Source organism: Bombina bombina, chromosome 1 (assembly GCF_027579735.1).
Source record: "Bombina bombina isolate aBomBom1 chromosome 1, aBomBom1.pri, whole genome shotgun sequence".
Taxonomy (NCBI): domain Eukaryota; kingdom Metazoa; phylum Chordata; class Amphibia; order Anura; family Bombinatoridae; genus Bombina; species Bombina bombina.
In genome coordinates, this window is record NC_069499.1 from 1,597,947,976 (window position 1) to 1,597,974,038 (window position 26,063).

General features: G+C 46.8%; 1 protein-coding gene across 1 annotated transcript in view; it reads left to right on the forward strand.

Annotated features, from left to right (window-relative positions):
• The first annotated feature begins 277 nt into the window (after positions 1 to 277).
• Positions 278 to 26,063, forward strand: part of LOC128656548 (uncharacterized) — a 125,000-nt gene continuing 99,214 nt past the window's right edge. Inside the window, exon 1 of the mRNA XM_053710514.1 lies at positions 278 to 579. Within this exon, the coding sequence (XP_053566489.1) occupies positions 300 to 579 (280 nt within the window). The 5' untranslated portion in view covers positions 278 to 299. The remainder of the gene's footprint in view (positions 580 to 26,063) is intronic.

Sequence of the window (26,063 nt, forward strand, 5' to 3'; positions counted from 1 at the left end):
GAGGTCTCTGCACTCTCCAGCACTCACTGACAGGGGAGGTCTCTGCACTCTCCAGCACTCACTGACAGGGGAGGTCTCTGCACTCTCCAGCACTCACTGACAGGGGAGGTCTCTGCACTCTCCAGCACTCACTGACAGGGGTGGTCTCTGCACTCTGCAGCACTCAGTGACAGGGGAGGTCTCTTCAGCACCCAGTGACATCAGACTGTACTGGGACTGTCAGGGGGAGGAGGGTCTGGTCGGATTCATTAGTACAGCACAGCTGACTGGGAATCAGTTTCCTCTGAGCTGAGTGCTGGATGGGACCAAACTCCTGCAGACTCTGCCCCGTACACTACAAGGAGCTGAGGCACAGGGGGATCTGCAGGGGCCACAAGGGGCTATTAATAGGGGATACATTGGGTACTTCTCAGGAGAAAAGGGGAACTTTACATGAGGTAGAACGGCAACCTCCCTCTGCCTGCCCCCCTCATGGTTTTACCAAGGGATATTTTGTGACACTGGAGTTGTTTCTCCTGGACATTATGACTCTGCTGGGGAATGAGCACTCTCTGCTGATCAGGAGCAAGTTCAGATCAGGTAGGTACCTGTGTATGTGTGACATGGGTATACAGTGGTGCTACAACAGCTTTATAGCACATTACTCCAGACTGCCCAGTTTAGCCATCACTATAGAAGAAACTTCCTCAATTGATATATCTGCCTTCTCACATAAGTCATTTTCCCAACTGGTATATCTGCCCCATCATTATAGAAGTCCATAGCCCAACTGGTATATCTGCCCCATCACTATAGAAGTCCATAGCCCAACTGGTATATCTGCCCCATCACTATAGAAGTCCATAGCCCAACTGGTATATCTGCCTCATCACTATAGAAGTCCATAGCCCAACTGGTATATCTGCCCCATCACTATAGAAGTCCATAGCCCAACTGGTATATCTGCCCCATCACTATAGAAGTCCCTAGCCCAACTGACATATCTGTTTCATTACTATAGAGTCATTAGCCCAACTGACATATCTGCTTCATTACTATAGAGTCATTAGCCCAACTGACATATCTGTTTCATTACTATAGAGTCATTAGCCCAACTGACATTTCTGCTTCATTACTATAGAGTCATTAGCCCAACTGACATATCTGTTTCATTACTATAGAGGTCCCTAGCCCAACTGACATTATCTGCTTCATTACTATAGAGTCATTAGCCCAACTGGTATATCTGCCCCATCACTATAGAAGTCCCTAGCCCAACTGGTATATCTGCCCCATCACTATAGTAGTCCCTAGCCCAACTGACATATCTGTTTCATTACTATAGAGTCATTAGCCCAACTGACATATCTGCTTCATTACTATAGAGTCATTAGCCCAACTGACATATCTGTTTCATTACTATAGAAGTCCCTAGCCCAACTGACATTATCTGCTTCATTACTATAGAGTCATTAGCCCAACTGGTATATCTGACCCATCACTATAGAAGTCCCTAGCCCAACTGGTATATCTGCCCCATCACTATAGAAGTCCCTAGGCCCAACTGACATATCTGCTTCATTACTATAGAGTCATTAGCCCAACTGGTATATCTGCACCATCACTATAGTAGTCTCTAGCCCAACTGACATATCTGCTTCATTACTATAGAGTCATTAGCCCAACTGGTATATCTGCCCCATCACTATAGAAGTCACTAGCCCAACTGACATATCTGCTTCATTACTATAGAGTCATTAGCCCAACTGACATATCTGCTTCATTACTATAGAGTCATTAGCCCAACTGGTATATCTGCCCCATCACTATAGAAGTCACTAACCCAAATGGTATATCTGCCCCATCACTATTGAAGTCACTAGCCCAACTGATATATCTGCTCCATCACTATAGAAGTCCCTAGCCCAACTGACATATCTGCTTCATTACTATAGATTCATTAGCCCAACTGGTATATCTGCCCCATCACTATAGAAGTCCCTAGCCCAACTGACATATCTGCTTCATTACTATAGAAGTCACAAGCCCAACTGACATATCTGCTTCATTACTATAGAAGTCACTAGCCCAACTGGTATATCTGCCCCATCACTATAAAAGTCACTAACCCAAATGGTATATCTGCCCCATTACTATTGAAGTCACTAGCCCAACTGGTATATCTGCCCCATCACTATAGAAGTCACTAGCCCTACTGGTATATCTGCCCCATCACTATAGAAGTCACTAACCCAAATGGTATATCTGCCCCATCACTATTGAAGTCACTAGCCCAACTGATATATCTGCTCCATCACTATAGAAGTTACTAGCCCAACTGGTATATCTGCCCCATCACTATAGAAGTCACTAGCCCTACTGGTATATCTGACCCATTACTATAAAAGTCACTAGCTCAACTGTTATATCTGCCCCATCACTATAAAAGTTACTAGCCCAACTGATATATCTACCCCCAGCACTATAGAAGTTACTAGCCCAACAAATATATCTGCCCCATCACTATAAAAGTTACTAGCCCAACTGATATATCTACCCCCAGCACTATAGAAGTAATTACCCCAGATGATATATCTGCCCCATCATTAGGAGGACACCAGTTGATATACCACTAGTGCTTATTGGGTTAATTACCCCAGTTGAGATATGTGCCTCATAACATGAATGGAAATAAAAGTAACTACCCCAACTGATATAATGGCATTTTAACAAGGGCTATTATTGAGCTAATAACCTCATTTGAGATATCTGCCCCATAACAAGAGTGGCTAGTGAGGTAACTACCCCAGCTACCCTATTAAACTAATTGCCTAAAATGGGATAGCTACCCGATAAGTACAGTAATTACCCTATGATATCTGCAATATTAGACTAATTACCCCAAATGGAACATCTATCCTACTAGCACAGTAATTACCCTAGCTAGGTCATCTACCCTATTAAACTAATTACCCCAAATGGGATATCTGCCCTACTAGTACAGTTATTACCATAGCTATATCTGCAATATTAGATTAATTAACCCAGCTTAGATATTTGCTCTATCACTACACAAATTACCCTATGATATCTGTCATATTACACTAATTACCCCAAATGGGATATCTACCCTATTAGTACAGTTATTACCCTAGCTAGGTTATATACCCTATTAAACTAATTGCCCCAAATGGGATATCTGCCCTACTAGTACATTCATTATTTTATCTGATATCTCCAATATTAGACTAATTACCCCAGCTTGGATATTTGCCCTATCACTTTATTATTTACCATAGCTAGGTTAGCTACCCTATTAAAATAATTGCCCCAAATGGGATATCTACCCTATTAATACAGTAATTACCCTAGCTGGTAAATCTGACATATTAGCACACTCATTAACCCAGCTGGTATATCTGCCCTATTAGCACACTAATTACCCCAGCTGGTAAATCTGCCCTATTAGCTCACTAATTACCCCAGCGTGTATTAGTACTGTAGAGTTGTAGGCATATTACAACAGTAAATACCCCAGCTGAGTTATCTGCCCTGTTACTACAGTAATTATCCCAGCTTGGGTAAATACTCTAGTAGCAGGGCAGATAAGCCAGCTGTGATTATTACTCTAGTAACAAGGCAGATAAGCCAGCTGTGATTATTACTCTAGTAACAGGGCAGATAAGCCAGCTGTGATTATTACTCTAGTAATAAGGCAGATACGCCAGCTGTGATTATTACTCTAGTAACAGGGCAGATAAGACAGCTGTGATTATTACTCTAGTAATAAGGCAGATAAGCCAGCTGTGATTATTACACTAGTAACAGGGCAGGTAAGCCAGCTGTGATTATTACTCTAGTAACAGGGCAGATAAGCCAGCTGTGATTATTACTCTAGTAATAAGGCAGATAAGCCAGCTGTGATTATTACACTAGTAACAGGGCAGGTAAGCCAGCTGTGATTATTACTCTAGTAACAGGGCAGATAAGCCAGCTGTGATTATTACTCTAGTAATAAGGCAGATAAGCCAGCTGTGATTATTACTCTAGTAATAAGGCAGATAAGCCAGCTGTGATTATTACTCTAGTAATAAGGCAGATAAGCCAGCTGTGATTATTACACTAGTAACAGGGCAGGTAAGCCAGCTGTGATTATTACTCTAGTAACAGGGCAGATAAGCCAGCTGTGATTATTACTCTAGTAACAGGGCAGGTAAGCCAGCTGTGATTATTACACTAGTAACAGGGCAGGTAAGCCAGCTGTGATTATTACTCTAGTAACAGGGCAGATAAGCCAGCTGTGATTATTACTCTAGTAATAAGGCAGATAAGCCAGCTGTGATTATTACTCTAGTAACAGGGCAGATAAGCCAGCTGTGATTATTACTCTAGTAATAAGGCAGATAAGCCAGCTGTGATTATTACTCTAGTAATAAGGCAGATACGCCAGCTGTGATTATTACTCTAGTAACAGGGCAGGTAAGCCTGTTACTACAGCTGGGGTTTGGCTACTATCTGGGGGACACATCTGCTCAGAATAAGACCATTAAGTTGCAGATGTGCTGCTGTTTTTGTCATCTGTATAGTGTGTGTATCATGATATATTGTGACAGCATTTGTTCCTGTATCATCCAGTGTGTTTTGTTTGTGTGACATGTGTGACATACACCAAATAAGTAACATAATACTTTGTCATGATAATATGTTGGGTTTATTCAGTGCATGTCAATAACCGGCATCCGTCTGATAACTGAGGATTAACATATTAATGATTTTCTGTCTGTAACAAACTCACCTCCTGATGTGACAGTTAATATACCCATGTGATGTGACAGTTAATATACCTGTGTGTGTGTGTGTGTGATGTGACAGTAAATATACCTGTGTGATGTGACAGTAAATATACCTGTGTGATGTGACAGTAAATATACCCGTGTGATGTGACAGTAAATATACCTGTGTGATGTGACAGTTAATATACCTGTGTGTGTGTGTGATGTGACAGTAAATATACCTGTGTGTGTGTGTGTGTGTGTGTGATGTGACAGTAAATATACCTGTGTGATGTGACAGTTAATATACCTGTGTGTGTGTGTGATGTGACAGTAAATATACCCATGTGATGTGACAGTTAATATACCTGTGTGTGTGTGTGATGTGACAGTAAATATACCTGTGTGATGTGACAGTAAATATACCTGTGTGATGTGACAGTAAATATACCCGTGTGATGTGACAGTAAATATACCTGTGTGTGTGTGTGTGTGTGATGTGACAGTAAATATACCTGTGTGATGTGACAGTAAATATACCCGTGTGATGTGACAGTAAATATACCTGTGTGTGTGTGTGTGTGTGTGATGTGACAGTAAATATACCTGTGTGATGTGACAGTAAATATACCCGTGTGATGTGACAGTAAATATACCTGTGTGATGTGACAGTAAATATACCTGTGTGTGTGTGTGTGTGTGTGTGTGTGATGTGACAGTAAATATACCTGTGTGATGTGACAGTAAATATACCTGTGTGATGTGACAGTAAATATACCCGTGTGATGTGACAGTAAATATACCTGTGTGTGTGTGTGTGATGTGACAGTTAATATGCCTGTGTGATATGGGGACATTATGGCACTAGATCTGCAGATATAAATAACTACAGAATTCTCTGTGTCACAAAGTCTCTGTTATTCTCTTATTTGTCTGCTGAAGTTATTAACCTCTTGTGTCAGTTAGTGCAGCAGTAACATAGCTTATTCTGAGTAGCACTTAACCTTTTGGTTGCCAGAGACTCCTGCAGCATATTGCACATATGGTACAGAATGTTTCTATAGCAGATACCCAGCAACAACTCTTGTTAGAGCGAATTCCATATGTTAAGTGACACTTGTTGCAGAGAACAGAATTTGCTTTAGTCAGACAACACACTGCTTGTCAGTGACGTGTGACAGAATAGGAGATAAATTATGTCATGTAAAGAATTTCTTCATGAAACTCAGACTGTGGAGCAACAGTGCCCCCTGTGTGCTGGGAATGGAACTGCAGTGTAGGGGGATTGGTGACTGCGCATTATCTGTGTCTCAAGTAATACAAACCTGATGGGAGATCCACAAAAATAAGAAATGACCCACTGCCCGTGCAGGGGGCACAGCTGGCAAGTGCTGCTAGTAATGTATTTACTGAGGGCATGAGGGGCAAGTGCTGCTAGTGATGTATTTACTGAGGGCATGAGAGGCAAGTGCTGCTAGTGATGTAATTACTGAGGGGCATGAGAGGCAAGTGCTGCTAGTGATGTATTTACTGAGGGCATGAGAGGCAAGTGCTGCTAGTGATGTATTTACTGAGGGGCATGAGAGGCAAGTGCTGCTAGTGATGTAATTACTGAGGGGCATGAGAGGCAAGTGCTGCTAGTGATGTATTTACTGAGGGCATGAGGGGCAAGTGCTGCTAGTGATGTATTTACTGAGGGCATGAGAGGCAAGTGCTGCTAGTGATGTATTTACTGAGGGGCATGAGAGGCAAGTGCTGCTAGTGATGTATTTACTGAGGGGCATGAGAGGCAAGTGCTGCTAGTGATGTAATTACTGAGGGGTATGAGAGGCAAGTGCTGCTAGTGATGTAATTACTGAGGGCATTAGAGGCAAGTGCTGCTAGTGATGTATTTACTGAGGGGCATGAGAGGCAAGTGCTGCTAGTGATGTATTTACTGAGGGGCATGAGGGGCAAGTGCTGCTAGTGATGTAATTACTGAGGGCATGAGGGGCAAGTGCTGCTAGTGATGTATTTACTGAGGGCATGAGAGGCAAGTGCTGCTAGTGATGTAATTACTGAGGGCATGAGGGGCAAGTGCTGCTAGTGATGTATTTACTGAGGGCATGAGGGGCAAGTGCTGCTAGTGATGTATTTACTGAGGGCATGAGGGGCAAGTGCTGCTAGTGATGTATTTACTGAGGGCATGAGGGGCAAGTGCTGCTAGTGATGTAATTACTGAGGGCATGAGGGGCAAGTGCTGCTAGTGATGTATTTACTGAGGGCATGAGAGGCAAGTGCTGCTAGTGATGTATTTACTGAGGGCATGAGAGGCAAGTGCTGCTAGTGATGTATTTACTGAGGGCATGAGGGGCAAGTGCTGCTAGTGATGTATTTACTGAGGGCATGAGGGGCAAGTGCTGCTAGTGATGTATTTACTGAGGGCATGAGGGGCAAGTGCTGCTAGTGATGTATTTACTGAGGGCATGAGAGGCAAGTGCTGCTAGTGATGTAATTACTGAGGGCATGAGGGGCAAGTGCTGCTAGTGATGTAATTACTGAGGGCATGAGGGGCAAGTGCTGCTAGTGATGTAATTACTGAGGGCATGAGGGGCAAGTGCTGCTAGTGATGTATTTACTGAGGGCATGAGGGGCAAGTGCTGCTAGTGATGTAATTACTGAGGGCATGAGGGGCAAGTGCTGCTAGTGATGTAATTACTGAGGGCATGAGGGGCAAGTGCTGCTAGTGATGTATTTACTGAGGGCATGAGAGGCAAGTGCTGCTAGTGATGTATTTACTGAGGGCATGAGAGGCAAGTGCTGCTAGTGATATATTTACTGAGGGTATGAGAGGCAAGTGCTGCTAGTGATGTAATTACTGAGGGCATGAGAGGCAAGTGCTGCTAGTGATGTAATTACTGAGGGCATGAGGGGCAAGTGCTGCTAGTGATGTAATTACTGAGGGGCATGAGGGGCAAGTGCTGCTAGTGATGTAATTACTGAGGGCATGAGAGGCAAGTGCTGCTAGTGATGTAATTACTGAGGGCATGAGGGGCAAGTGCTGCTAGTGATGTAATTACTGAGGGCATGAGGGGTAAGTGCTGCTAGTGATGTAATTACTGAGGGCATGAGGGGCAAGTGCTGCTAGTGATGTAATTACTGAGGGGCATGAGGGGCAAGTGCTGCTAGTGATGTATTTACTGAGGGGCATGAGAGGCAAGTGCTGCTAGTGATGTATTTACTGAGGGGCATGAGAGGCAAGTGCTGCTAGTGATGTATTTACTGAGGGCATGAGGGGCAAGTGCTGCTAGTGATGTAATTACTGAGGGCATGAGGGGCAAGTGCTGCTAGTGATGTATTTACTGAGGGCATGAGAGGCAAGTGCTGCTAGTGATGTAATTACTGAGGGCATGAGGGGCAAGTGCTGCTAGTGATGTAATTACTGAGGGCATGAGAGGCAAGTGCTGCTAGTGATGTATTTACTGAGGGGCATGAGAGGCAAGTGCTGCTAGTGATGTATTTACTGAGGGCATGAGGGGCAAGTGCTGCTAGTGATGTAATTACTGAGGGCATGAGAGGCAAGTGCTGCTAGTGATTTATTTACTGAGGGCATGAGGGGCAAGTGCTGCTAGTGATTTATTTACTGAGGGCATGAGGGGCAAGTGCTGCTAGTGATGTAATTACTGAGGGCATGAGGGGCAAGTGCTGCTAGTGATGTATTTACTGAGGGCATGAGGGGCAAGTGCTGCTAGTGATGTAATTACTGAGGGCATGAGAGGCAAGTGCTGCTAGTGATTTATTTACTGAGGGCATGAGGGGCAAGTGCTGCTAGTGATTTATTTACTGAGGGCATGAGGGGCAAGTGCTGCTAGTGATGTAATTACTGAGGGGCATGAGGGGCAAGTGCTGCTAGTGATGTATTTACTGAGGGCATGAGAGGCAAGTGCTGCTAGTGATGTAATTACTGAGGGCATGAGAGGCAAGTGCTGCTAGTGATGTATTTACTGAGGGCATGAGGGGCAAGTGCTGCTAGTGATGTAATTACTGAGGGGCATGAGAGGCAAGTGCTGCTAGTGATGTATTTACTGAGGGCATGAGGGGCAAGTGCTGCTAGTGATGTAATTACTGAGGGCATGAGAGGCAAGTGCTGCTAGTGATGTAATTACTGAGGGCATGAGAGGCAAGTGCTGCTAGTGATGTATTTACTGAGGGCATGAGGGGCAAGTGCTGCTAGTGATGTAATTACTGAGGGCATGAGGGGCAAGTGCTGCTAGTGATGTATTTACTGAGGGCATGAGAGGCACGTGCTGCTAGTGATGTATTTACTGAGGGCATGAGGGGCAAGTGCTGCTAGTGATGTATTTACTGAGGGCATGAGGGGCAAGTGCTGCTAGTGATGTATTTACTGAGGGGCTTGAGGGGCAAGTGCTGCTAGTGATTTATTTACTGAGGGCATGAGAGGCAAGTGCTGCTAGTGATGTAATTACTGAGGGCATGAGGGGCAAGTGCTGCTAGTGATGTATTTACTGAGGGGCATGAGAGGCAAGTGCTGCTAGTGATGTAATTACTGAGGGGCATGAGAGGCAAGTGCTGCTAGTGATGTAATTACTGAGGGCATGAGAGGCAAGTGCTGCTAGTGATGTATTTACTGAGGGCATGAGAGGCAAGTGCTGCTAGTGATGTAATTACTGAGGGCATGAGGGGCAAGTGCTGATAGTGATGTATTTACTGAGGGCATGAGGGGTAAGTGCTGCTAGTGATTTATTTACTGAGGGGTATGAGGGGCAAGTGCTGCTAGTGATGTATTTACTGAGGGCATGAGGGGCAAGTGCTGCTAGTGATGTATTTACTGAGGGCATGAGGGGCAAGTGCTGCTAGTGATGTATTTACTGAGGGCATGAGGGGCAAGTGCTGCTAGTGATGTAATTACTGAGGGCATGAGGGGCAAGTGCTGCTAGTGATGTATTTACTGAGGGCATGAGGGGCAAGTGCTGCTAGTGATGTAATTACTGAGGGGCATGAGAGGCAAGTGCTGCTAGTGATGTATTTACTGAGGGCATGAGGGGCAAGTGCTGCTAGTGATGTAATTACTGAGGGGCACGAGGGGCAAGTGCTGATAGTGATGTAATTACTGAGGGCATGAGAGGCAAGTGCTGCTAGTGATGTATTTACTGAGGGCATGAGGGGCAAGTGCTGCTAGTGATGTAATTACTGAGGGGCATGAGAGGCAAGTGCTGCTAGTGATGTAATTACTGAGGGCATGAGGGGCAAGTGCTGCTAGTGATGTATTTACTGAGGAGCATGAGAGGCAGGTGCTGCTAGTGATGTAATTACTGAGGGCATGAGAGGCAAGTGCTGCTAGTGATGTAATTACTGAGGGCATGAGAGGCAAGTGCTGATAGTAATGTATTTACTGAGGGCATGAGAGGCAAGTGCTGCTAGTGATGTATTTACTGAGGGGCATGAGAGGCAGGTGCTGCTAGTGATGTAATTACTGAGGGCATGAGAGGCAAGTGCTGCTAGTGATGTATTTACTGAGGGCATGAGAGGCAAGTGCTGCTAGTGATGTAATTACTGAGGGGCATGAGGGGCAAGTGCTGCTAGTGATGTATTTACTGAGGGCACGAGAGGCAAGTGCTGCTAGTGATGTATTTACTGAGGGCATGAGACGCAAGTGCTGCTAGTGATGTATTTACTGAGGGGCATGAGAGGCAGGTGCTGCTAGTGATGTAATTACTGAGGGCATGAGAGGCAGGTGCTGCTAGTGATGTAATTACTGAGGGCATGAGGGGCAAGTGCTGCTAGTGATGTATTTACTGAGGGCATGAGGGGCAAGTGCTGCTAGTGATGTATTTACTGAGGGGCATGAGAGGCAGGTGCTGCTAGTGATGTAATTACTGAGGGCATGAGAGGCAAGTGCTGCTAGTGATGTAATTACTGAGGGCATGAGAGGCAAGTGCTGCTAGTGATGTATTTACTGAGGGCACGAGACGCAAGTGCTGCTAGTGATGTATTTACTGAGGGGCATGAGGGGCAAGTGCTGCTAGTGATGTATTTACTGAGGGCATGAGAGGCAAGTGCTGCTAGTGATGTATTTACTGAGGGGCATGAGAGGCAAGTGCTGCTAGTGATGTATTTACTGAGGGCATGAGAGGCAAGTGCTGCTAGTGATGTATTTACTGAGGGCATGAGAGGCAAGTGCTGCTAGTGATTTATTTACTGAGGGCATGAGGGGCAAGTGCTGCTAGTGATGTATTTACTGAGGGGCATGAGGGCCAAGTGCTGCTAGTGATGTATTTTCTGAGGGCATGAGAGGCAAGTGCTGCTAGTGATGTATTTACTGAGGGCATGAGAGGCAAGTGCTGCTAGTGATGTAATTACTGAGGGCATGAGAGGCAAGTGCTGCTAGTGATGTATTTACTGAGGGCATGAGAGGCAAGTGCTGCTAGTGATGTAATTACTGAGGGGCATGAGAGGCAAGTGCTGCTAGTGATGTATTTACTGAGGGGCATGAGAGGCAAGTGCTGCTAGTGATGTAATTACTGAGGGGCATGAGAGGCAAGTGCTGCTAGTGATGTATTTACTGAGGGCATGAGGGGCAAGTGCTGCTAGTGATGTATTTACTGAGAGCATGAGGGGCAAGTGCTGCTAGTGATGTATTTACTGAGGGCATGAGAGGCAAGTGCTGCTAGTGATGTATTTACTGAGGGCATGAGGGGCAAGTGCTGCTAGTGATGTATTTACTGAGAGCATGAGGGGCAAGTGCTGCTAGTGATGTATTTACTGAGGGCATGAGAGGCAATTGCTGCTAGTGATGTAATTACTGAGGGGCATGAGGGGCAAGTGCTGCTAGTGATGTATTTACTGAGGGCATGAGGGGCAAGTGCTGCTAGTGATATATTTACTGAGGGCATGAGGGGCAAGTGCTGCTAGTGATGTAATTACTGAGGGCATGAGGGGCAAGTGCTGCTAGTGATGTATTTACTGAGGGCATGAGGGGTAAGTGCTGCTAGTGATGTATTTACTGAGGGCATGAGGGGCAAGTGCTGCTAGTGATGTAATTACTGAGGGCATGAGAGGCAAGTGCTGCTAGTGATGTAATTACTGAGGGCATGAGAGGCAAGTGCTGCTAGTGATGTATTTACTGAGGGCATGAGGGGTAAGTGCTGCTAGTGATGTATTTACTGAGGGGCATGAGAGGCAAGTGCTGCTAGTGATGTATTTACTGAGGGCATGAGGGGCAAGTGCTGCAAGTGATGTATTTACTGAGGGCATGAGAGGCAAGTGCTGATAGTGATGTATTTACTGAGGGCATGAGAGGCAAGTGCTGCTAGTGATGTAATTACTGAGGGCATGAGGGGCAAGTGCTGCTAGTGATGTAATTACTGAGGGTATGAGAGGCAAGTGCTGCTAGTGATGTATTTACTGAGGGGCATGAGAGGCAAGTGCTGCTAGTGATGTAATTACTGAGGGCATGAGAGGCAAGTGCTGCTAGTGATGTAATTACTGAGGGCATGAGGGGCAAGTGCTGCTAGTGATGTAATTACTGAGGGCATGAGAGGCAAGTGCTGCTAGTGATGTATTTACTGAGGGGCATGAGAGGCAAGTGCTGCTAGTGATGTATTTACTGAGGGCATGAGAGGCAAGTGCTGCTAGTGATGTATTTACTGAGGGCATGAGAGGCAAGTGCTGCTAGTGATGTATTTACTGAGGGGCATGAGAGGCAAGTGCTGCTAGTGATGTATTTACTGAGGGGCATGAGAGGCAAGTGCTGCTAGTGATGTATTTACTGAGGGGCAAGTGCTGCTAGTGATGTATTTACTGAGGGCATGAGAGGCAAGTGCTGCTAGTGATGTATTTACTGAGGGCATGAGAGGCAAGTGCTGCTAGTGATTTATTTACTGAGGGGCATGAGAGGCAAGTGCTGCTAGTGATGTAATTACTGAGAGGCATGAGGGGCAAGTGCTGCTAGTGATGTAATTACTGAGAGGCATGAGGGGCAAGTGCTGCTAGTGATTTATTTACTGAGGGCATGAGAGGCAAGTGCTGCTAGTGATGTAATTACTGAGGGGCATGAGAGGCAAGTGCTGCTAGTGATGTAATTACTGAGGGGCATGAGAGGCAAGTGCTGCTAGTGATGTAATTACTGAGGGGCATGAGAGGCAAGTGCTGCTAGTGATGTATTTACTGAGGGCATGAGAGGCAAGTGCTGCTAGTGATGTAATTACTGAGGGGCATGAGAGGCAAGTGCTGCTAGTGATGTAATTACTGAGGGCATGAGGGGCAAGTGCTGCTAGTGATGTATTTACTGAGGGCATGAGAGGCAAGTGCTGCTAGTGATGTATTTACTGAGGGCATGAGGGGCAAGTGCTGCTAGTGATGTAATTACTGAGAGGCATGAGGGGCAAGTGCTGCTAGTGATTTATTTACTGAGGGCATGAGAGGCAAGTGCTGCTAGTGATGTAATTACTGAGGGCATGAGGGGCAAGTGCTGCTAGTGATGTAATTACTGAGGGGCATGAGGGGCAAGTGCTGCTAGTGATTTATTTACTGAGGGCATGAGAGGCAAGTGCTGCTAGTGATGTAATTACTGAGGGCATGAGGGGCAAGTGCTGCTAGTGATGTAATTACTGAGGGGCATGAGAGGCAAGTGCTGCTAGTGATTTATTTACTGAGGGCATGAGAGGCAAGTGCTGCTAGTGATGTAATTACTGAGGGCATGAGGGGCAAGTGCTGCTAGTGATGTATTTACTGAGGGCATGAGAGGCAAGTGCTGCTAGTGATGTAATTACTGAGAGGCATGAGGGGCAAGTGCTGCTAGTGATGTAATTACTGAGAGGCATGAGGGGCAAGTGCTGCTAGTGATGTATTTACTGAGGGCATGAGAGGCAAGTGCTGCTAGTGATGTATTTACTGAGGGCATGAGGGGCAAGTGCTGCTAGTGATGTATTTACTGAGGGCACGAGAGGCAAGTGCTGCTAGTGATGTATTTACTGAGGGCACGAGACGCAAGTGCTGCTAGTGATGTATTTACTGAGGGCATGAGAGGCAAGTGCTGCTAGTGATGTATTTACTGAGGGGCATGAGAGGCAAGTGCTGCTAGTGATGTAATTACTGAGGGGCATGAGAGGCAAGTGCTGCTAGTGATGTAATTACTGAGGGCATGAGGGGCAAGTGCTGCTAGTGATGTAATTACTGAGGGGCATGAGAGGCAAGTGCTGCTAGTGATTTATTTACTGAGGGCATGAGAGGCAAGTGCTGCTAGTGATGTAATTACTGAGGGCATGAGGGGCAAGTGCTGCTAGTGATGTATTTACTGAGGGCATGAGAGGCAAGTGCTGCTAGTGATGTAATTACTGAGGGGCATGAGAGGCAAGTGCTGCTAGTGATGTAATTACTGAGGGGCATGAGGGGCAAGTGCTGCTAGTGATGTATTTACTGAGGGCATGAGAGGCAAGTGCTGCTAGTGATGTAATTACTGAGGGCATGAGGGGCAAGTGCTGCTAGTGATGTATTTACTGAGGGCATGAGGGGCAAGTGCTGCTAGTGATGTAATTACTGAGAGGCATGAGGGGCAAGTGCTGCTAGTGATGTAATTACTGAGAGGCATGAGGGGCAAGTGCTGCTAGTGATGTATTTACTGAGGGCATGAGAGGCAAGTGCTGCTAGTGATGTATTTACTGAGGGCATGAGGGGCAAGTGCTGCTAGTGATGTATTTACTGAGGGCATGAGAGGCAAGTGCTGCTAGTGATGTATTTACTGAGGGCACGAGAGGCAAGTGCTGCTAGTGATGTATTTACTGAGGGCACGAGACGCAAGTGCTGCTAGTGATGTATTTACTGAGGGCATGAGGGGCAAGTGCTGCTAGTGATGTATTTACTGAGGGCATGAGAGGCAAGTGCTGCTAGTGATGTAATTACTGAGGGCATGAGGGGCAAGTGCTGCTAGTGATTTATTTACTGAGGGCATGAGAGGCAAGTGCTGCTAGTGATATATTTACTGAGGGCATGAGGGGCAAGTGCTGCTAGTGATGTAATTACTGAGGGCATGAGAGGCAAGTGCTGCTAGTGATGTAATTACTGAGGGCATGAGAGGCAAGTGCTGCTAGTGATGTAATTACTGAGGGGCATGAGAGGCAAGTGCTGCTAGTGATGTAATTACTGAGGGGCATGAGGGGCAAGTGCTGATAGTGATGTATTTACTGAGGGGCATGAGAGACAAGTGCTGCTAGTGATGTATTTACTGAGGGCATGAGAGGCAAGTGCTGCTAGTGATGTATTTACTGAGGGCATGAGGGGCAAGTGCTGCTAGTGATTTATTTACTGAGGGGTATGAGGGGCAAGTGCTGATAGTGATGTAATTACTGAGGGCATGAGAGGCAAGTGCTGCTAGTGATGTATTTACTGAGGGCATGAGAGGCAAGTGCTGCTAGTGATGTATTTACTGAGGGCATGAGAGGCAAGTGCTGCTAGTGATGTATTTACTGAGGGGCATGAGAGGCAAGTGCTGCTAGTGATGTATTTACTGAGGGCATGAGGGGCAAGTGCTGCTAGTGATGTATTTACTGAGGGGCATGAGGGGCAAGTGCTGCTAGTGATGTAATTACTGAGGGGCATGAGAGGCAAGTGCTGCTAGTGATGTATTTACTCAGGGCATGAGGGGCAAGTGCTGCTAGTGATGTATTTACTGAGGGGCATGAGAGGCAAGTGCTGCTAGTGATGTATTTACTGAGGGCATGAGGGGCAAGTGCTGCTAGTGATGTAATTACTGAGGGGCATGAGAGGCAAGTGCTGATAGTGATGTATTTACTGAGGGGCATGAGGGGCAAGTGCTGCTAGTGATGTATTTACTGAGGGGTATGAGGGGCAAGTGCTGATAGTGATGTAATTACTGAGGGGCATGAGGGGCAAGTGCTGCTAGTGATGTATTTACTGAGGGGTATGAGGGGCAAGTGCTGATAGTGATGTATTTACTGAGGGCATGAGGGGCAAGTACTGCTATTGATTTATTTACTGAGGGCATGAGAGGCAAGTGCTGCTAGTGATGTATTTACTGAGGGCATGAGGGGCAAGTGCTGCTAGTGATGTATTTACTGAGGGCATGAGAGGCAAGTGCTGCTAGTGATGTAATTACTGAGGGCATGAGAGGCAAGTGCTGCTAGTGATTTATTTACTGAGGGGCATGAGAGGCAAGTGCTGCTAGTGATGTATTTACTGAGGGGCATGAGAGGCAAGTGCTGCTAGTGATGTATTTACTGAGGGCATGAGAGGCAAGTGCTGCTAGTGATGTAATTACTGAGGGCATGAGAGGCAAGTGCTGCTAGTGATGTATTTACTGAGGGCATGAGACGCAAGTGCTGCTAGTGATGTAATTACTGAGGGCATGAGAGGCAAGTGCTGCTAGTGATGTATTTACTGAGGGCATGAGGGGCAAGTGCTGCTAGTGATGTATTTACTGAGGGCATGAGGGGCAAGTGCTGCTAGTGATGTATTTACTGAGGGGCATGAGAGGCAAGTGCTGCTAGTGATGTATTTACTGAGGGCATGAGAGGCAAGTGCTGCTAGTGATGTAATTACTGAGGGGCATGAGAGGCAAGTGCTGCTAGTGATGTAATTACTGAGGGGCATGAGAGGCAAGTGCTGCTAGTGATGTATTTACTGAGGGCATGAGGGGCAAGTGCTGCTAGTGATGTATTTACTGAGGGCATGAGAGGCAAGTGCTGCTAGTGATGTAATTACTGAGGGCATGAGAGGCAAGTGCTGCTAGTGATGTATTTACTGAGGGCATGAGACGCAAGTGCTGCTAGTGATGTAATTACTGAGGGCATGAGAGGCAAGTGCTGCTAGTGATGTATTTACTGAGGGCATGAGGGGCAAGTGCTGCTAGTGATGTATTTACTGAGGGCATGAGGGGCAAGTGCTGCTAGTGATGTATTTACTGAGGGCATGAGAGGCAAGTGCTGATAGTGATGTATTTACTGAGGGCATGAGGGGCAAGTGCTGCTAGTGATGTATTTACTGAGGGGCATGAGAGGCAAGTGCTGCTAGTGATGTATTTACTGAGGGCATGAGAGGCAAGTGCTGCTAGTGATGTATTTACTGAGGGCATGAGAGGCAAGTGCTGCTAGTGATGTATTTACTGAGGGCATGAGGGGCAAGTGCTGCTAGTGATGTATTTACTGAGAGCATGAGGGGCAAGTGCTGCTAGTGATGTAATTACTGAGGGGCATGAGAGGCAAGTGCTGATAGTGATGTATTTACTGAGGGCACGAGACGCAAGTGCTGCTAGTGATGTATTTACTGAGGGCATGAGAGGCAAGTGCTGCTAGTGATGTATTTACTGAGGGGCATGAGAGGCAAGTGCTGCTAGTGATGTAATTACTGAGGGGCATGAGAGGCAAGTGCTGCTAGTGATGTAATTACTGAGGGGCATGAGAGGCAAGTGCTGCTAGTGATGTAATTACTGAGGGCATGAGAGGCAAGTGCTGCTAGTGATGTATTTACTGAGGGCATGAGGGGCAAGTGCTGCTAGTGATGTAATTACTGAGGGGCATGAGAGGCAAGTGCTGCTAGTGATGTAATTACTGAGGGGCATGAGAGGCAAGTGCTGCTAGTGATGTAATTACTGAGGGCATGAGGGGCAAGTGCTGCTAGTGATGTAATTACTGAGGGCATGAGGGGCAAGTGCTGCTAGTGATGTAATTACTGAGGGCATGAGGGGCAAGTGCTGCTAGTGATGTAATTACTGAGGGCATGAGGGGCAAGTGCTGCTAGTGATGTATTTACTGAGGGCATGAGGGGCAAGTGCTGCTAGTGATGTAATTACTGAGGGGCATGAGAGGCAAGTGCTGCTAGTGATGTAATTACTGAGGGCATGAGAGGCAAGTGCTGCTAGTGATGTAATTACTGAGGGCATGAGGGGCAAGTGCTGCTAGTGATGTAATTACTGAGGGCATGAGAGGCAAGTGCTGCTAGTGATGTAATTACTGAGGGCATGAGAGGCAAGTGCTGCTAGTGATGTATTTACTGAGGGGCATGAGAGGCAAGTGCTGCTAGTGATGTAATTACTGAGGGGCATGAGAGGCAAGTGCTGATAGTGATGTATTTACTGAGGGCACGAGACGCAAGTGCTGCTAGTGATGTATTTACTGAGGGCATGAGAGGCAAGTGCTGCTAGTGATGTATTTACTGAGGGGCATGAGAGGCAAGTGCTGCTAGTGATGTATTTACTGAGGGGCATGAGAGGCAAGTGCTGCTAGTGATGTAATTACTGAGGGCATGAGAGGCAAGTGCTGCTAGTGATGTATTTACTGAGGGCATGAGGGGCAAGTGCTGCTAGTGATGTATTTACTGAGGGCATGAGAGGCAAGTGCTGCTAGTGATGTAATTACTAAGGGGCATGAGAGGCAAGTGCTGCTAGTGATGTAATTACTGAGGGCATGAGAGGCAAGTGCTGCTAGTGATGTATTTACTGAGGGCATGAGAGGCAAGTGCTGCTAGTGATGTATTTACTGAGGGCATGAGAGGCAAGTGCTGATAGTGATGTATTTACTGAGGGCATGAGAGGCAAGTGCTGCTAGTGATGTAATTACTGAGGGGCATGAGAGGCAAGTGCTGCTAGTGATGTATTTACTGAGGGGCATGAGAGGCAAGTGCTGCTAGTGATGTATTTACTGCGGGGCATGAGAGGCAAGTGCTGCTAGTGATGTAATTACTGAGGGCATGAGGGGCAAGTGCTGCTAGTGATGTAATTACTGAGGGCATGAGAGGCAAGTGCTGCTAGTGATGTAATTACTGAGGGGCATGAGGGGCAAGTGCTGCTAGTGATGTAATTACTGAGGGCATGAGAGGCAAGTGCTGCTAGTGATGTATTTACTGAGGGCATGAGAGGCAAGTGCTGCTAGTGATGTATTTACTGAGGGCATGAGGGGCAAGTGCTGCTAGTGATGTATTTACTGAGGGCATGAGGGGCAAGTGCTGCTAGTGATGTAATTACTGAGGGGCATGAGAGGCAAGTGCTGATAGTGATGTATTTATTGAGGGCATGAGAGGCAAGTGCTGCTAGTGATGTATTTACTGAGGGCATGAGAGGCAAGTGCTGCTAGTGATGTATTTACTGAGGGCATGAGAGGCAAGTGCTGCTAGTGATGTATTTACTGAGGGCATGAGGGGCAAGTGCTGCAAGTGATGTAATTACTGAGGGGCAAGTGCTGCTAGTGATGTATTTACTGAGGGCATGAGAGGCAAGTGCTGCTAGTGATGTATTTACTGAGGGGCAAGTGCTGCTAGTGATGTAATTACTGAGGGGCATGAGAGGCAAGTGCTGCTAGTGATGTATTTACTGAGGGCATGAGGGGCAAGTGCTGCTAGTGATGTATTTACTGAGGGCATGAGAGGCAAGTGCTGCTAGTGATGTAATTACTGAGGGGCATGAGAGGCAAGTGCTGCTAGTGATGTAATTACTGAGGGCATGAGAGGCAAGTGCTGCTAGTGATGTATTTACTGAGGGCATGAGAGGCAAGTGCTGCTAGTGATGTAATTACTGAGGGCATGAGGGGCAAGTGCTGATAGTGATGTATTTACTGAGGGCATGAGGGGTAAGTGCTGCTAGTGATTTATTTACTGAGGGCACGAGACGCAAGTGCTGATAGTGATGTATTTACTGAGGGCATGAGGGGCAAGTGCTGCTAGTGATGTATTTACTGAGGGGCATGAGAGGCAAGTGCTGCTAGTGATGTATTTACTGAGGGCACGAGACGCAAGTGCTGATAGTGATGTATTTACTGAGGGCATGAGAGGCAAGTGCTGCTAGTGATGTAATTACTGAGGGCATGAGAGGCAAGTGCTGCTAGTGATGTAATTACTGAGGGCATGAGGGGCAAGTGCTGCTAGTGATGTATTTACTGAGGGCATGAGAGGCAAGTGCTGCTAGTGATGTAATTACTGAGGGCATGAGGGGCAAGTGCTGCTAGTGATGTAATTACTGAGGGCATTAGAGGCAAGTGCTGCTAGTGATGTATTTACTGAGGGGCATGAGAGGCAAGTGCTGCTAGTGATGTATTTACTGAGGGCATGAGAGGCAAGTGCTGCTAGTGATGTATTTACTGAGGGCATGAGGGGCAAGTGCTGCTAGTGATGTATTTACTGAGGGCATGAGAGGCAAGTGCTGCTAGTGATGTATTTACTGAGGGGCATGAGAGGCAAGTGCTGCTAGTGATGTAATTACTGAGGGCATGAGAGGCAAGTGCTGCTAGTGATGTATTTACTGAGGGCATGAGGGGCAAGTGCTGCTAGTGATGTATTTACTGAGGGGCATGAGAGGCAAGTGCTGATAGTGATGTATTTATTGAGGGCATGAGAGGCAAGTGCTGCTAGTGATGTATTTACTGAGGGCATGAGGGGCAAGTGCTGCTAGTGATGTATTTACTGAGGGCATGAGGGGCAAGTGCTGCTAGTGATGTAATTACTGAGGGCATGAGAGGCAAGTGCTGATAGTGATGTATTTACTGAGGGCATGAGGGGCAAGTGCTGATAGTGATGTATTTACTGAGGGCATGAGGGGCAAGTGCTGCTAGTGATGTAATTACTGAGGGCATGAGAGGCAAGTGCTGCTAGTGATGTATTTACTGAGGGCACGAGAGGCAAGTGCTGCTAGTGATGTATTTACTGAGGGGCATGAGAGGTAAGTGCTGCTAGTGATGTATTTTCTGAGGGCATGAGGGGCAAGTGCTGCTAGTGATGTATTTACTGAGGGCATGAGGGGCAAGTGCTGCTAGTGATGTAATTACTGAGGGGCATGAGAGGCAAGTGCTGCTAGTGATGTATTTACTGAGGGGCATGAGAGGCAAGTGCTGCTAGTGATGTAATTACTGAGGGCATGAGAGGCAAGTGCTGCTAGTGATGTATTTACTGAGGGCATGAGAGGCAAGTGCTGCTAGTGATGTAATTACTGAGGGCATGAGGGGCAAGTGCTGCTAGTGATGTATTTACTGAGAGCATGAGGGGCAAGTGCTGCTAGTGATGTATTTACTGAGGGTATGAGAGGCAAGTGCTGCTAGTGATGTAATTACTGAGGGCATGAGGGGCAAGTGCTGCTAGTGATGTATTTACTGAGGGCATGAGAGGCAAGTGCTGCTAGTGATGTAATTACTGAGGTGCATGAGGGGCAAGTGCTGCTAGTGATGTAATTACTGAGGGCATGAGGGGCAAGTGCTGCTAGTGATGTATTTACTGAGGGCATGAGGGGCAAGTGCTGCTAGTGATGTAATTACTGAGGGGCATGAGAGGCAAGTGCTGCTAGTGATTTATTTACTGAGGGCATGAGGGGCAAGTGCTGCTAGTGATGTAATTACTGAGGGCATGAGGGGCAAGTGCTGCTAGTGATGTATTTACTGAGGGGCATGAGGGGTAAGTGCTGCTAGTGATGTATTTACTGAGGGGCATGAGAGGCAAGTGCTGCTAGTGATGTAATTACTGAGGGGCATGAGAGGCAAGTGCTGCTAGTGATGTATTTACTGAGGGGCATGAGAGGCAAGTGCTGCTAGTGATGTATTTACTGAGGGCATGAGGGGCAAGTGCTGCTAGTGATGTATTTACTGAGGGCATGAGGGGCAAGTGCTGCTAGTGATATATTTACTGAGGGCATGAGGGGCAAGTGCTGCTAGTGATTTATTTACTGAGGGCATGAGGGGCAAGTGCTGCTAGTGATGTAATTACTGAGGGCATGAGAGGTAAGTGCTGCTAGTGATGTATTTTCTGAGGGCATGAGGGGCAAGTGCTGCTAGTGATGTATTTACTGAGGGCATGAGAGGCAAGTGCTGCTAGTGATGTATTTACTGAGGGCATGAGAGGCAAGTGCTGCTAGTGATGTAATTACTGAGGGCATGAGGGGCAAGTGCTGCTAGTGATGTAATTACTGAGGGCATGAGGGGCAAGTGCTGCTAGTGATGTAATTACTGAGGGCATGAGAGGCAAGTGCTGCTAGTGATGTATTTACTGAGGGCATGAGGGGCAAGTGCTGCTAGTGATGTAATTACTGAGGGGCATGAGAGGCAAGTGCTGCTAGTGATGTAATTACTGAGGGCATGAGGGGCAAGTGCTGCTAGTGATGTATTTACTGAGGGCATGAGAGGCAAGTGCTGCTAGTGATGTAATTACTGAGGGGCAAGTGCTGCTAGTGATGTAATTACTGAGGGGCAAGTGCTGCTAGTGATGTAATTACTGAGGGCATGAGAGGCAAGTGCTGCTAGTGATGTATTTACTGAGGGCATGAGAGGCAAGTGCTGCTAGTGATGTAATTACTGAGGGGCATGAGAGGCAAGTGCTGCTAGTGATGTATTTACTGAGGGCATGAGGGGCAAGTGCTGATAGTGATGTAATTACTGAGGGCATGAGGGGCAAGTGCTGCTAGTGATGTATTTACTGAGGGGCATGAGGGGCAAGTGCTGCTAGTGATGTATTTACTGAGGGCATGAGAGGCAAGTGCTGCTAGTGATGTATTTACTGAGGGGCATGAGCGGGCAAGTGCTGCTAGTGATTATTTACTGAGGGTCATGAGAGGCAAGTGCTGCTAGTGATGTATTTACTGAGGCACTGAGGGGCAGTGCTGCTATTGATGTAGTTACTGAGGGCATGAGACGCAAGTGCTGCTAGTGATGTATTTACTGAGGGCAGAGGGGCAAGTGCTGCTAGTGATGTATTTACTGAGGGCATGAGAGGCAAGTGCTGCTAGTGATGTATTTACTGATGGGCATGAGGGGGCAAGTGCTGCTAGTGATGTATTTACTGAGGCATGCGAGGCAAGTGCTTGTAGTGATGTAATTACTGAGGCTGAGAGGCAAGTGCTGCTAGTGATTTATTTACTGAGGGGCATGAGAGGGCAAGTGCTGCTAGTGATGTATTACTGAGGGGCATGAGGGCAAGTGCTGCTAGTGAGTGTATTTACTGAGGGCATGAGAGGCAAGTGCTGCTAGTGATGTATTTACTGAGGGCATGAGAGGCAAGTGCGTGCTAGTGATGTAATTACTGAGGGCATAGAGGCAAGTGCTGCTAGTGATGTAATTACTGAGGGCATGAGAGGCAAGTGCTGCTAGTGATGTATTTACTGAGGGGCATGAGAGGCAAGTGCTGCTAGTGATGTATTTACTGAGGGCATGAGAGGCAAGTGCTGCTAGTGATGTATTTACTGAGGGCATGAGGGGCAAGTGCTGCTAGTGATGTATTTACCTGAGGGTATGAGAGGCAAGTGCTGATAGTGATGTAATTACTGAGGGCATGAGAGGCAAGTGCTGCTAGTGATGTATTTACTGAGGGCTATGAGGGGCAAGTGCTGCTAGTACTGAGGGCACGAGAGGCAAGTGCTGCTAGTGATGTATTTACTGAGGGCATGAGAGGCAAGTGCTGCTAGTGATGTATTTACTGAGGGCATGAGGGGCAAGTGCTGCTAGTGATGTATTTACTGAGGGCATGAGGGGCAAGTGCTGCTAGTGATGTAATTACTGAGGGCATGAGAGGCAAGTGCTGCTAGTCGATGTATTTACTGAGGGCATGAGGGGCAAGTGCTGCTAGTGATGTATTTACTGAGGGCATGAGGGGCAAGTGCTGCTAGTGATGTAATTACTGAGGGCAATGAGAGGCAAGTGTGATAGTGATGTATTTATTGAGGGCATGAGAGGCAAGTGCTGCTAGTGATGTATTTACTGAGGGCATGAGGGCAAGTGCTGCTAGTGATGTATTTACTGAGGGCATGAGGGGCAAGTGCTGCAAGTGATGTAATTACTGAGGGGCAAGGCTGCTGCTAGTGATGTATTTACTGAGGGCATGAGAGGCAAGTGCTAGTGATGTATTACTGAGGGGCAAGTGCTGCTAGTGATGTAATTTACTGAGGGCATGAGAGGCAAGTGCTGCTAGTGATGTAATTACTGAGGGCATGAGAGGCAAGTGCTGCTAGTGATGTATTTACTGAGGGCATGAGAGGCAAGTGCTGCTAGTGATGTATTTACTGAGGGCATGAGAGGCAAGTGCTGCTAGTGATGTATTTACTGAGGGCATGAGAGGCAAGTGCTGCTAGTGATGTATTTACTGAGGGCATGAGAGGCAAGTGTGCTAGTGATGTATTTACTGGGGCATGAGCAAGTGCTGCTAGTGATGTATTTACTGAGGGCATGAGAGGCAAGTGCTGCTAGTGATGTATTTACTGAGGGCATGAGAGGCAAGTGCTGCTAGTGATGTATTACTGAGGGCATGAGAGGCAAGTGCTGCTAGTGATGTAATTACTGAGGGCATGAGAGGCAAGTGCTGCTAGTGATGTATTTACTGAGGGCATGAGAGGCAAGTGCTGCTAGTGATGTAATTACTGAGGGCATGGAGGCAAGTGCTGCTAGTGATGTATTTACTGAGGGCATGAGGCAAGTGCTGCTAGTGATGTATTTACTGAGGGCATGAGGGGCAAGTGCTGCTAGTGATGTATTACTGAGGGCATGAGAGGCAAGTGCTGCTAGTGATGTAATTACTGAGGGCATGAGGCAAGTGCTGCTAGTGATGTATTTACTGAGGGCATGAGAGGCAAGTGCTGCTAGTGATGTATTACTGAGGGCATGATGAGGGCAAGTGCTGCTAGTGATGTATTTACTGAGGGCATGAGAGGCAAGTGCTGCTAGTGATGTATTTACTGAGGGCATGAGGGCAAGTGCTGCTAGTGATGTATTTACTGAGGGCATGAGAGGCAAGTGCTGATAGTGATGTATTTACTGAGGGCATGAGGGCAAGTGCTGCTAGTGATGTATTTACTGAGGGCATGAGAGGCAAGTGCTGCTAGTGATGTATTTACTGAGGGCATGAGGGGCAAGTGCTGCTAGTGATGTAATTACTGAGGGCATGAGAGGCAAGTGCTGCTAGTGATGTATTACTGAGGGCATGAGGCAAGTGCTGCTAGTGATGTATTTACTGAGGGCATGAGGGCAAGTGCTGCTAGTGATGTAATTACTGAGGGCATGAGAGGCAAGTGCTGCTAGTGATGTAATTACTGAGGCATGAGAGGCAAGTGCTGCTAGTGATGTAATTACTGAGGGCATGAGGCAAGTGCTGAGTGATGTAATTACTGAGGGCATGAGAGGCAAGTGCTGCTAGTGATGTAATTACTGAGGGCATGAGGGCAAGTGCTGCTAGTGATGTAATTACTGAGGGCATGAGAGGCAAGTGCTGCTAGTGATGTAATTACTGAGGGCATGAGGGCAAGTGCTGCTAGTGATGTAATTACTGAGGGCATGAGGGGCAAGTGCTGCTAGTGATGTAATTACTGAGGGCATGAGGGCAAGTGCTGCTAGTGATGTAATTACTGAGGGCATGAGGGGCAAGTGCTGCTAGTGATGTAATTACTGAGGGCATGAGGGGCAAGTGCTGCTAGTGATGTAATTACTGAGGGCATGAGGGGCAAGTGCTGCTAGTGATGTAATTACTGAGGGCATGAGAGGCAAGTGCTGCTAGTGATGTAATTACTGAGGGCATGAGAGGCAAGTGCTGCTAGTGATGTATTTACTGAGGGCATGAGGGGCAAGTGCTGCTAGTGATGTAATTACTGAGGGCATGAGAGGCAAGTGCTGCTAGTGATGTAATTACTGAGGGCATGAGAGGCAAGTGCTGCTAGTGATGTAATTACTGAGGGGCATGAGAGGCAAGTGCTGCTAGTGATGTAATTACTGAGGGCATGAGAGGCAAGTGCTGCTAGTGATGTATTTACTGAGGGCATGAGAGGCAAGTGCTGCTAGTGATGTATTTACTGAGGGCATGAGAGGCAAGTGCTGCTAGTGATGTATTTACTGAGGGGCATGAGAGGCAAGTGCTGCTAGTGATGTATTACTGAGGGCATGAGAGGCAAGTGCTGCTAGTGATGTAATTACTGAGGGCATGAGAGGCAAGTGCTGCTAGTGATGTATTTACTGAGGGCAGTGAGGCAAGTGCTGCTAGTGATGTATTACTGAGGGCATGAGAGGCAAGTGCTGCTAGTGATGTAATTACTGAGGGCATGAGAGGCAAGTGCTGCTAGTGATGTAATTACTGAGGGCATGAGGGGCAAGTGCTGCTAGTGATGTATTTACTGAGGGCATGAGAGGCAAGTGCTGCTAGTGATGTAATTTACTGAGGGCATGAGAGGCAAGTGCTGCTAGTGATGTAATTACTGAGGGCATGAGAGGCAAGTGCTGCTAGTGATGTAATTACTGAGGGCATGAGAGGCAAGTGCTGCTAGTGATGTATTTACTGAGGGGCATGAGAGGCAAGTGCTGCTAGTGATGTATTTACTGAGGGCATGAGAGGCAAGTGCTGCTAGTGATGTAA